Here is a 13,839-nt window from a genome sequence, read left to right as displayed (position 1 = left end):
CCTTTTGAACTGCTGGTAGTGTTTCCTGTGTCGATGGGAGGAGACTCCATCTCTCAAGGGCCTGTCCTGAAGACTACCGGAAAAGGAGTTACTGGTGAGTACTACTCCATTTTTTTTACCCTTAAAGTGGAAGTTAAGCTAAAATATTGTATTGGTTATGAATAGAATGGGAGGGGTTTTGCTGTCCTTGTCTCCTTTTTCTTCCTGACATTTTACCAAGCGGAAGCTCTCCCACAGCAACACAGACAGAAATAAAAATCCCATAGAGGACACTCCTTAACATTGTGGACAGCCTTCCAGAAGAGTTGAAGCTGTTATAGCTGCAAGGTGTTGGCCAACTCAATATGAACCCTACGGACTGAGACTGGGATGCCATTAAATTTCATATGCGTGTAAAAGCAGGCATCCGAATACTTTTGGTAATATAGTGTATTTCTTTCATAGCTGTTGTAAGTTTTTCTGAATTTTGCACTTCAGAATTTCTCCAAAGTATCCAGCTAAGCGTTCCTATTAGGATGTGGACTGCCTGCCACTGCTCTATTTTTTTTTTGGGGGGGGGCAGAGGGGCAGATAAACAAACCCCCCCTCCTCTGCCAGGTCCGCACTTACCCCATCCAGGTCTTGTGCTGCTTCCTTAACTTCTCCTCCCAGCCAATCCGGTCTTAAGGACCGATTCTTGTTCTGACTGGCTGGTGGGAGAAGCAGGAAGACAATAGAAAATGTTGATTCGCTAATGTCACAAGTGGTTGGGCTGGGGCGAAGTGCTCTGTGTCCCGTGCTTAAAAAAAAACTTGTAGAAATGCATGTGTCATCCGCCCGCAATGGAGATTAGGGGGGCTGCTCCCCCTTATGAACTGGCCTCTGCTGCTTTAGCATATTGCACTGTACTTCACCTTTGTGCCATGAGTAGTATTAATTTTTTGTTTTCTTGGTAAATGCTTGCATAAGGAATGATCCAGTGCTTACCTGAACCAGACATTTTTAATAACTTTAGGACTGATAAATGGTTATACATGAGAAATTTGCTGACCCCTAGGAATTTCTTTTGAACAGCAGTTCAAATTTGATCTGGTTTTTATCCATGTAATATTAACCTATTCAAATTCAGTGTTTTACCATATGAAGCGCATGGTACTTTACATTGCTATATCTTTACTTAACAAATGGTTTAAGCATTCAAGATTATTGATAACATATGTGTAATATGTTGTTGTTTTAAAATCTACAGCTTTTTCATAAAATACCTTGTGATCCTGCCTGAAGGTACTTGTGCAGGCATTTCTTGTTGTTGGATGACAACCCTCTGTCCCTGTCTCCCAACTATTCTACGTTGTCACTCTGTCTCCCTATCCCCCAGTGGAGGGTACAAGCAGCCATGGTGACACATATTGTACAGGTGTGGTTCACACGGTCATTAAATTCAGACAGCTCAGGCATGAGTTTGAGCTGCATTTATTGTTTAAAAAAAACATGAAATCTTCATTGGGTTGCCTTCACAGCAGTACAATATACTTTCAACGAAAGAGGCTACAAAGAACCTTAGTGGAAGGATTAATGATTAAAAGGCTGGCAAGGGCTACAAAAGGATTTCTACAGGCACAAACCAAACATCGATTAACAGTGATTCACATTGATTACAAATTAAATAAATTCGACTCTTCCTACTATACATTTAAACGAGATCTGTCCAAGAATATGTTGTCCAATCCTCAAGGTGGGAAAACTCTAGATTAAGAGCTAGAGCATTGGACAATGTTTGTGCTCATCACACATATTTTGCTTAAGATCCCATGGATGTTCATTAGAACTAGTGGAACAGTGCTCTGTGTGACCAAAGTGTATATTTTTGGCATATTTTATAGTTTGATTTGCATACTACAAACAATACCAACAAAAACCTCATCTAAACTGTGAAGAATGGCGGAGGAATTCTTTTTAGGGGCTGCTTGGCTGTCTCACGCCACTTAAGTCAAAGTTCTATTACTAAGTTGGAACAGCAGAACATCTGCAAAAAAAAATTTAGAACATTAAAGCGGATGTGCCAGTAAAAAAAAATATTAAAAGCCAGCAGCTACAAATACTGCAGCTGCTGACTTTTAATATTAGGACACTTACCTGTCCTGGAGTCCAGCGCCGTCAGCAGCAGAGGACCAGCGATCGCTCGTCTCTCTGCTGCTCCCCCCGCCATCCTCAGTGAGGGAACCAGGAAGTGAATCGCTCCGGCTTCACTACCCGGTTCCCTACGGCGCATGCGCCCACCGATTGGCTCACACGCTGTGTGCTGGGAGCCGAGTGTTCCTAGCACACAACGGGGGACAGACGGGAAGTCTGGAAAAACCCGTCTTTTGCCCGAGACGTGTGGCCGGAAGTGGGTGCAAATACCTGTCTTTAGACAAATGTGACACCGGAGGGGGGGCGGGTTCCGATCAGCGTGAGTTCCACTTTAGGGTGGAGCTCCGCTTTAAAATTATCCAAAAAATATGGTAAATTAACAGCAGTGTAGCTCTACCTATAGACAGACCCTCCTGTTTTAGAATGGCTTAATCATAATTCTGAAACAGAATTTTCTTTTTCTTTTCTTTTTCTTTAGAAGTCAGATTTTTTTTAAAAGGCATCAGGTACAGTTTTATGGCAGACCCTGTCTCTTCTTCCATGAAACCCCTTTCCTTGTCTATCTTTTTTGTTTTCAATTGTGCACCTACTGTAGCCCGAATTTCAGATTCCAGTATAAAGGCCAGGTTCAGGGAGGAATGAACTTTCCTGAAAATATGCAGGAGTTACACCATCCTTAGCTGGGCCTTTGAGAAAAGAAGATTGGAAGATTATAGGCGTGACAGTGATGGAGTGAAAAAGGGGACAAAGACCTGTCATCTCAGAAGTAGGACACTTTGGGAACTACTGTAAGTATGCCAAGATATAGAAGTATGCTATGCCAAGAGCCCTGGGGACCAGCAGTGTCAAAGTTTCACTTTGAAGCTGAACTCCAGCCTTACCTTCTATCTTGCTCATTTGTACAGCCCACTGATTGATATAGGACTGAAGAGAGGAATACTGGGGAAGGGAGCTGTGATGTTTTAAGGAAGCCATGTACAGCACCCTACTGGCCCCTCCCACCAGTCATTATGTACCTGCAATACACGGAGAGGTGCAGAGACCCAGTGTGGGAATCACTGGGTCTAAAATGGGCTGTGTAATAAGAACAAAATTGGTTTTATTTTAAAATGTCATTAGTATGTTGTTGTTGGAGGAAGGAACGCACCAGGGAAGGAAAAATAAAAATGGATTCTACTTCAGCTTTAACAGATCTGCACATATGTAGCAAGACATTTGATTAAGGTTTTGCTTACAAAATGTAAGGGTTCCCATTTTTTTTTTCTGAACTGTTTAAACCATTTGCATAATAAAGATATGGCAATGTAAAATGTTGTGTGTGTTTGTATTTATTATTATGGTTTAGCTGAATGGAGTTGTAAAGGCAGAAGGTTTTTTATCGAAATACATTCTATGCATTAAGATAAAAAAAACTTTTGTGTGTAGCAGCCACCCCAGCACCCCCTAATTACTTACCTGAGCCCATCTCTCTCCAGCGATGTCCACGAGTGTCTTAGCCATCCAGGAACCCTCCCCCTGATTGGCTGAGAAACAGCAGCGGCACCATTGGCTCCCGTGTCTGTCAATAAAAGTCAGTCAGCCAATCAGGGGAGAGAGGGGGTGGGACCCGGTTGGAGGTCCGTGTCTTAATGGACACACGGAGCTGTGACTCGGCTCGGGTGCCCCCATAGGAAGCTGTTGACTGTGGGGGCACTCGATAGGGAGGGGCCAATAGCAGCAAAGAGGGACCCGAGAAGAGGAGGATCTGGGCTGCTCTTTACAAAACCACTGCACAGAGGAGGTAAGTATAACATGTTTATTTAAAAACAAAACAAAAAAAACAGACTTTAGAATCACTTTAAGATCAGTTCAAAATTCATTTATGCAGAGTTTTCCTAAAAATGCACAAACCTTTATTCACAACCGTGTATAAAATGTTAAAGTGAATGTGTTGACCACAGAACCTAACAGGTAGAATTGAAGTTTAAAAATAGGATTTAAAATATCATAAATAAGCAGGCCTGAACCAGAAAATACATTTCCAAGTTGTACATTACAGGACATAATTTCTTTAATCTTTACACTGGGTTATATGCAGTTACCTTTTAGAGGATTTAACGCTGACAAAAAGAAAGCGTACCCGCTCTACGGATCTCTTGCTCTCGTTCTCTCCCCCCTCTAGCTTTCGTTCTCTCCCCCCTCTAGCTTTCGTTCTCTCCCCCCTCTAGCTCTCGTTCTCTCCCCCCTCTAGCTCTCGTTCTCTCCCCCCTCTAGCTCTCGTTCTCTCCCCCCTCTAGCTCTCGTTCTCTCCCCCCTCTAGCTTTCGTTCTCTCCCCCCTCTAGCTAAATTCTGTTATATCATGCCTTAACAAGACCCTGACAGACCCTGTGTTTGAAGCTCTGGTAGATACGAGTTTAGAGTACCTCCTTGACAGCTCCCTGTTTCTTGGCATGCCCTGTCAACCTGCAGTTTGTGCCTATGCTAGTCATTGCTGTCTGCATTAAGTTAATGAAATAGAAATTCTGGTTCTATCAATCGGGTGCGTCTGTTCACAGTCAACTAAATCTTTTACCTATGACCTTTTTCTACTGTGTGAATGTTTTGGCCAAATCTTCAGGGTGAAGCTTCTTTCTATCCACGTGTGCAGGATTTTCTGGTTTAAATGCTGGTCAGCAGTGCTGCCATGCAAAAAAAGCCTTGAACAATTACCCTTTGAAGGCAAAAGTCTGTTTTGACCCAATTGACAAGTACATCAAGGAAATCAAAGGTGGTCTACTGTTCTTACCAGTAGGTCTTCTACTCCTCAGATTAGGAAGGTTTATTTTTGTTTCGTTGGCTTCCACTGCCAAATCCTAAACATGAACCTACGTTGGTAAGAAGACATGGCCCTCCAAGCCAGGCAAATCTGGTTCCAAAACCTCTTCACAGTGATGAGGCCCTTTGTCTGTGCCTTCTGGTTCCAGTAAATCTTAGGTCCAGAGTGTCATTTCCAGGGGCTAGTAACTGGAGTCTCTAATCGTCGCCATTACTAGTATACAATTTTTTAAATATTCCATGGTTTGTAGACGTTAAAACTTTTGCACAAACCAATTAATAGACACTTATTGGGATTTTTTTTTTCTCCAAAAATATGTAGCAGAATACATATTGGCCTAATTGATGAAGAACTTCAATTGTTTTTATTGAATATGTTTTTTTTTGCAGAAAGTAAAAAAAATATTGGGTTTTGTTTCAAAATTATTGGTCTTTTTTTGTTTAAAGCGCTAAAAAAAATAAATGCAGTGGTGATCAAATACCACCAAAAGAAAGCTCTATTTGTGGGGGAAAAAAAGGTAATTTTGTTTAGTTAGTGTTGCATGACCATAATTGTCAGTTAAAGTAATGCAATGCCGTATCCCAAAAAAATTACCTTCCGGAGCTGAAGTGGTCAAAGCCTATTTTATGATTGTGTCCATATTGGGGTGATACCCTGTGCCTCTGTGTCCTTTTTACATCACTTAATAAAGCAGGACCATACATGGTTGAATTGATTTCTATTCATAGTCATAGTCATAGTTAGTCAGGTTGAAAAAAGACACAAGTCCATCCAGTTCAACCACAAAAAATAAAAAAACAAAATAAAAAAACACAGTAAAATCCTATACACCCAACTCCATACCCACAGTTGATCCAGAGGAAGGCAAAAAAACCCCCAGCAGAGCATGATCCAATTTGCTACAGCAGGAAGTACCCAATTACTTGATGAAAAATCTAACCCAAACGGGAGCAAATGCTTTACATGGCAAACTCACTAATTGTGATATCGGAACCCATAAAATACAGTTTGCCCTTGCATTTTGTTTATCTGTGGATTGGCTAACATAGGAATATTATATTGGTTTTAAAAGTGTTTCTGGAGTGATGTCCAGGCACTAAACACATCCATGCATATCATGTGCTTTGAGAGTGGATTTTAAAAAGTGACACTTAAAAACAAAGGAAAAGGAAGTCCTGCACTTACTTCAATGTTTCTTCTTAAAACCATGAGGAAAATGGAAAAGCACATCATTCATATAAGGACTAAATAAACTAAATATTTAATATTTGACCTGTGTACACTGCCACTGCTGACTTCTCTATCCTAAAATGTTAGTTGGCTGGTTGCCATGCTGTTCCACTGGCACCATTATTGTCAGTCACCGACGCAGAGTTCTGTCTTCATTTCCTCATACTTCCCAACTTTTTGCGGTGGGAATGAGGGACACCTATTGGAAAATGTATGTAGGCATAGGGCACACACCCTGCTGAGCCCCCTTAAAGGAGAATTATACAAAAAATTGTGATTAAACCCAAAAGGGCTTTTTTAACCACTACCAGGGCTTTTTTTCAGGGGGAACTTTGGGGAACTCGGTTCCACCACCTCTGGCTCAGACCCTTTGGTGCCTGCTCACCACAATCACTTGTAAACACAGAAGTCTGGTTTCTGTGTTTACAAGTGACAGCTTTGTAACCCCCTGAACTCTGTATGTAATGCAATTCTGGTATTTAATGCCCCTTTGAGACCCTTCTACTGTTTGTGAAATCTGAACGGGTCGTGGTTGAGTTCCTGCACCTATTTTCTGAGGAAAAAAAGCTCTGACCACTACTATTCCTTTATATTGGCTTTGGAAATTTAGCACTAGTGAAATACTTTTTTGAAAGATTAAACAATGCATTTTCTATAAAATGATATAGATCAGACCAAAATGAGGGACAAATAAAGAGGGACAGAGGGACTTTGGTCCAAATCAGGGACAGTCCCTCAAAATCAGGGACAGTTGGGAGCTATGTTTCCTGAGGACAGAAGCAATAAGGTAAATACTTTCTGAACAATCTTCCCTGTGAGGAGGGAGAGAACATCGACTCTGTTGCACAGCTCTGGATCGAGATTGGGCTCAGGTAAGTATAGGGTGGGGGGGTCCTGTGATACAGAAGATTTTTTGCCTTAATGCATAAAATGCTGTACATTATATTTCCTTGTTTTAATTTATTTTTGCATTTCTTCAGTTGCTTCCTGGTTTCTGGCCCAGGCCAAAATGGATGTCATGCATCCCAGGAGTCTTCATGGGAGGAGGGGCTTTCTCAGCTAAGAATACCCTCCTGTCTGCATGCCTGATCTAAGGGCAGGTGGATTCCAGAAAGTAAATGCTACATGAATCATCTGCCCTTACTAAAGATGGCTGCGGCTAGAAATGCTAGGGAAGTTATTTTCAAAGTGATTTCTTAAAAAAATAAAGAATGGAGATGTGGATGGATGGTGAGTTTGATTTAAATGTTAAAAATGAATTGAATAGCATTTTCAGTTTGTGGTGCTCGTTAAAGATATACAGTACAGACCAAAAGTTTGGACACACCTTCTCATTCAAAGAGTTTTCTTTATTTTCATGACTATAAAAATTGTAGATTCACACTGAAGGCATGAAAACTATGAATTAACACATGTGGAATTATACATAACAAAAAAGTGTGAAACAACTGAAAATATATTTCATATTCTAGGTTCTTCAAAGTAGCCACATTTTGCTTTGATTACTGCTTGGCACACTCCTGGCATTCTCTTGATGAGCTTCAAGAGGTAGTCAACTGGTGCAGCACCCCATCACTCTCCTTCTTGGTCAAATAGCCCTTACACAGCCTGGAGGTGTGTTTGGGGTCACTGTCCTGATGAAAAATAAATGATGGTCCAACTAAACGCAAACCGGATGGAATAGCATGCCGCTGCAAGATGCTGTGGTAGCCATGCTGGTTCAGTATGCCTTCAATTTTGAATAAATCCCCAACAGTGTCACCAGCAAAGCACCCCCAGACCATCACACCTCCTCCTCCATGCTTCACGGTGGGAACCAGGCATGTAGAGTACATCCGTTGACCTTTTCTGCATCGCACAAAGACACGGGGGTTGGAACCAAAGATCTCAAGTTTGGACTCATCAGACCAAAGCACAGATTTCCACTGGTCTAATGTCCATTCCTTGTATTCTTTAGCCCAAACAAGTCTCTTCTGCTTGTTGCCTTTCTTTAGCAGTGGTTTCCTAGCAGATATTCTACCATGAAGGCCTGATTCACACAGTCTCCTCTTAACAGTTCTAGAGATGTGTCTGCTGCAAAAGGTGGCTATTTTGAAGAACCTAGAATATGAAATATATTTTCAGTTGTTTCACACTTTTTTGTTATGTATAATTCCACATGTGTTAATTCATAGTTTTGATGCCTTCAGTGTGAATCTACAATTTTCATAGTCATGAAAATAAAGAAAAATCTTTGAATGATATATATATATATATATATATATATATATATATATATATATAAAATAAAAACTTGTTATAATTACCTGCTCTGTGCACTAGTCTTGCAGCTCCAATCCTCTTCTTTTGTTGTTCCCCCCCTCCCTAGGCTACCAAGCAGCTTTCCATGGGGGGGCTTGCCCCTGCTCCCTGCCTGCTCAGCACAGTGTTTGACAGAAGCAGAAGCCAATGGCTTCTGCTGCTATCAGGAGGAGAATGCCAGCGGTGAGAGCTGCTGATATTGTGCATATCATTGGATCTGGGAGCTGGGGTGGGATTCTGCAGCACAGGTTTTTCACCTTAATGCATAGAGTGCATTAAGGTGAAAAACCTTAAGGATTTAGAGCCACATTCAGTTCCACCTTAAGCAACCACTCCTGTTAATGGGTGTTGCTCCTTCACTGGCCTAAAATGCTGCAGAATCTCAGTTACTAAGGGAGCTATGAAATTGCTACAGTTCTATGGTCCGCTGGCAGGGAACAACTCCATTGGGGAAGGCAAGTGGACTCTTAAGCCTAGTTCACACTATTCGTTTTTTCGGTTTTGCCCCTTCTACAGAAGCTGGTCTGTCGGACCGGCTGCCGTACACACGGGCCGAATGTAGGGCGGTTTCTGTTGAACCTGTCGATTCCCCCGACATATGACCAGTGTGTTCTAGGCTTTAGCAGTCCTGTTGGTGGCAGTGATTCTGCTAAATCAACTTGATATGATTGTTTATTTAAAGTAAATAATAATTTGTGCCTTATCAATCAGCATGGCAGAGGTCAGAATTGTCTTCAACTGTGTTTATGGTGCCTGTAGACATAATAGGTCATCACCTGATGTAATGGTTTGCGATCAGATTTGGTAACAAAAGTTTGTTTTTACGATGGACGTTTATTTCATTTTATATAAATAAATGAGCCCAAGGATAATACAGACTGAAATCTGGAAACACTACAGTTGGTAAAAATAAAATTATATGTATATATACACATATGCACACACAAACAGTGAGTAAAATAAGTATTGAACACGTCCCCATTTTTCTAGGTAAATCTATTTCTAAAAATGTTATTGACATGAAATTTTCACCACGTGTCGGTAACAACCTATGCAATCCAAACATACAAAGAAACTAAAACAAATGAGTTCAGAAATTAAGTTATGTGTAATAAAATGGAATGAAGCAGGGAAAAAGTATTGCACACACCAACTGAAATGTATTTAATACTTTGTACAAATCCGTGGTAATGACCGCTTCAAGACACTTCCTGTATGGAGAAACTAGTTGCATGCATTTCTCAGGTATGATTTTTGCCCCATTCTTCCACACAAACGAACTTCAAGTCTTGAAGGTTCTGTGGGCCTATTCTATGAACTCTTATCTTGAATTATTTCCATCGATTTTCTATTGTATTCAAGTCAGGTGATTGGCTGGGCCATTCTAGCAGCTTTATTTTCTTTCTTTGAAACCAATTGAGAGTTTCATTGGCTTTGTGTTTGGGAATATTGTCTTGCTGAAATGTCCACCCTTGTTTCATCGACATCATCCTAGTAGATGGCAGCAGATTTTTATCAAGAATGTCTTCATACATTTTCCCATTTATCCTTCCTTCAATGATATAAAGTTAGAAAGTATTGTATGCTAATATAACAGCCCCACACCATGATTTTCCCACTTTCAAACTTCACTGTTGGTATGGGAGTGTTTTTGGGGTGATGTGCAGTGCCATTTGACCTACAAACATGGTGTGTATTATGGCATCCAAAGAGTTAAATTTTGGTCTCATCTGACCAGACTATATTCTCCCAGTATTTCACAGGCTTGTCTAAATGTTGTGCAGCAAACTTTAAATGAGCTTCAACGTGCTTTCTCTTCCGCAATGGAGTCTTGCGTGGTGAGCGTGCATACAGGCCATGGTGTTTGAGTGCATTACTTATTGTTTTCTTTGAAACAATTGTACCTGCTAATTCCAGGCCTTTCTGACGCTCTCCACAAGTAGTCCCTGGCTCTTGGACAACTCTTCTGATAATTATTTTCACTCCTCTGTCAGAAATCTTGCGAAACCTGGTCGTGACTTCCAGATTATGACCCCAACAGTGCTCACTGGAACATTTAAAAGTTTAGAAGTCCTTCTGTAACCAATGCCATCAGTATTTTTTGCAACAATAAGGTTACAAAGGTTTTGAGAAAGTTCTTTGCTTTTACTCATCATGAGGTGTTTCTTGTGTGACACCTTGGTAATGAGACACTTTTTTTAATAAGTTGAGTCTGAACCAGCTGATATTAATTTGCACTGACAAGGGGCAGGTTTTCTTTCTAATTACTGATAGATTTCAGCTGGTGTGTTTGCTTTCCATGCCTTTTTGCATCTCCATTTCTTCATGGGTTCAGTACTTTTTACCTGCGTCATTCCATTTTATTACACATAACTTAATTTCTAAACGTATTTGTTTTGGTTTGGATCGCAGGAGTTGTTACCGACACGTGGTGAACATTTCATGTCAATTGCACCTTTAGAAATATATTTTCCTAGAAAAATGGTGACGTGTTCAATACTTATTTTACACTGTGTGTGTATGTTTTAATTACATGTCCCCTTAAAAATCTAAGTTGTAAAGATTTAGCCAATGCATTACTAAAAACCTCATGAGGTGCTCTTCATAATACTTATTTAAAAACTCTTTAAACGTTTGGAGGCCCATTTGAATAGAAGAAGTGGACTGGCTAGATTATTTGAATTGCATGGATTTTAAAACAACTTCAAGAAGAACGATTCAATACTTGGCAGATAATAAACTGTACATGGGTCCCATGAGGTTTTTAGATGTATATTTCATTTGTATGATTTATGTTTTTAGAGAAATATATAATTAAAAGGTATATTTTATACAAACTAACTATAGTGTTCCCAGATCTTAATCTGTATTATACTATTTATTTTTACAAGTGGGACCTATTGTAGTCTATTCCCTTTGGCAGTAATGACTATCATTTATATAAACAGTGGACTAAATTGACATTTAAATTCTTTATTTGGAACAGAAGACATATACAGATATTCGTGTAATAGTCAAATGTGGATATGTTAGAAGGAAAATAAAGTATTTTTCATTTTATTCACTTCTGTTTGACAGGAGATCCAGAAAGCAGCGGGAGCTCAGCAGTAAGTAATTTTCCGAGGCATGTTTGTGTCATTACATTGCTTTAAACTTTATTTTGCGAAGATGCAGCTAATTCTTTCACAAGATGAGCAGTAACATCAATGCTGATTATCCATCGTGTTTTGCATTAATTAGGGCAATTAATCATTCTGCATCTCTGACTGCCTTAATTAACTTTAGCAGAATTCTTTAAGGGTGGTTTAGTGCTGGGTGAAAGACTCAGATGACTGTAACATATATTAGTGTGGATATACGGTTTAAAGTGTTTGCAATCTGATATTGTACCATAAGAAATATTTAAGTGAACCTGACCTAACCTAAAACAAGGCAGTGCCTGCAAGGACATGCTAGTCTATAAATCGCTTCTTGTGTCCCTGTAAAACCCCTTGGATTCTAGCCCCAGGCTATACATGCGGCTAATGCTTCTGGTCTGTTTAGCCAGTTAAACCTGTCCCTTCCTAAAGCTAATCCCTGACATTTCATCAAAAAATTGCAGAAACTTAGTCATGCAAACAACTGCCAATTTATTTTAGCTCTGTATATTTAATTAATTGTCTGTATTTACTGATAGGTACCAATACCCGCTTTAAATTCTCCATCGCGGTTTTGTTCTTGGGATCCAGAAGAAGAGCGAAGACGACAGGAGCGGTGGCAGCAGGAGCAGGAGAGGCTGCTACAGGTACATCTTGTGGTCCCTAATACATTTTTTTCTGATTATGTTTTTTGAAAATGTAGTTGTTTTAGTCTCTCTAAATACATTCAGGTCCATAAATATTGGGACATCAACACAATAATAATCTTTTTGGCTCTATACACCACCACAATGGATTTGAAATGAAATGAACAAGATGTGCTTTAACTGCAGACTTTCAGCTTTGTTTGAGGTCATTTACATCCAAATTAGGTGAACAGTGTAGGAATTACAACAGTTTGTATATGTGCCTCCCACTTTTTAAGGGACCAAAAGTAATGGGACAATTGGCTGCTCAGCTGTTCCATTGCCAGGTGTGTGTTATTCCCTCATTATCCCATTTACAAGGAGCAGATAAAGGGTCCAGAGTTAATTTCAAGTGTGCTATTTGCATTTGGAATCTGTTGCTGTCAACTCAATATGAGATTCAAAGAGCTGTCACTATCGGTGAAGCAAGCCATCATTAGGCTGAAAAAACAAAACAAACCTATCAGAGAAATAGCAAAAACATTAGGTGTGGCCAATACAACTGTTTGGAACATTCTTAAAATGAAAACGCACTGGTGAGCTCGGCAACACCAAAAGACCCGAAAGACCATGGAAAACGACTGTGGGGGATGACCGAAGAATTCTTCCCTGGTGAATGGTGAAGAAAACACCCTTCACAACAGTTGGCCAGATCAAGAACACTCTCCAGGAGGTAGGTGTGTGTGTCAAAGTCAACAATCGAGAGAATACTTCACCAGAGTGAATACAGAGGGTTCACCACAAAAATCGAAACCATTGGAGAGCCTCAAAAACAGGAAGGCCAGATTAGAGTTTGCCAAACAACATCTAAAAAAGCCTTCACAATTCTGGAACAACATCCTATGGACAGATGAGACCAAGATCAACTTGTACCAGAGTGATGGGAAGAGAAGAGTATGGTGAAGGAAAGGAACTGCTCATGATCCAAAGCATACCACCTCATCAGTGAAGCATGGTGGTGGTAGTGTCATGGCGTGGGCATGTATGGCTGCCAATGGAACTGGTTCTCTTGTATTTATTTATGATGTGACTGCTGACAAAAGCAGCAGGATGAATTCTGAAGTGTTGTTCGGGCAATATTATTATCTGCTCATATTCAGCCAAATGCTTCAGAACTCATTGGACGGCGCTTCACAGTGCAGATGGACAATGACCCAAAGCATACTGCAAAAGCAACCCAAGAGTTTTTTTAAGGGAAAGAAGTGGAATGTTATGCAATGGCCAAGTCAATCACCTGACCTGAATTTGATTGAGCATGCATTTCACTTGCTGAAGACAAAACTGAAGGGAAAATGCCCCAAGAACAAGCAGGAACTGGAGACAGCTGCAGTAGAGGCCTGGCAGAGCATCACCAGGGATGAAACCCAACGTCTGGTGATGTCTATGCGTTCCAGACTTCAGGCTGTAATTGACTGCAAAGGATTTGCAACCAAGTATTAAAAAGTGAAAGTTTGATTTATGATTGTTAATCTGTCCCATTAATTTTGGTCCCTTAAAAAGTGGGAGGCACATATACAAACTGTTGTAATTCCTACACCGTTCACCTGATTTGGATTTCAAATACCCTCAAATTAAAGC

The 13,839-nt window shown here is 40.3% G+C and overlaps 1 protein-coding gene across 7 annotated transcripts in view; it reads left to right on the top strand.

Annotated features, from left to right (window-relative positions):
• The window catches only part of LIMCH1 (LIM and calponin homology domains 1), a 388,951-nt gene that overhangs the window by 353,327 nt on the left and 21,785 nt on the right, over nucleotides 1-13,839 (top strand). For all 7 annotated transcript variants that reach the window (XM_040335035.1, XM_040335040.1, XM_040335041.1 and 4 more), the window contains 2 exons: nucleotides 11,517-11,545; nucleotides 12,115-12,222. In XM_040335035.1, the coding sequence (XP_040190969.1) occupies nucleotides 11,517-11,545; nucleotides 12,115-12,222 (137 nt within the window). The remainder of the gene's footprint in view (nucleotides 1-11,516; nucleotides 11,546-12,114; nucleotides 12,223-13,839) is intronic.

The sequence above is a fragment of the Rana temporaria genome, chromosome 1 (assembly GCF_905171775.1).
Source record: "Rana temporaria chromosome 1, aRanTem1.1, whole genome shotgun sequence".
Classification (NCBI taxonomy): Eukaryota; Metazoa; Chordata; class Amphibia; order Anura; family Ranidae; genus Rana; species Rana temporaria.
Note: the sequence above shows the minus strand (reverse complement) of the source record. Positions and strands in the feature narration are given on the sequence as shown.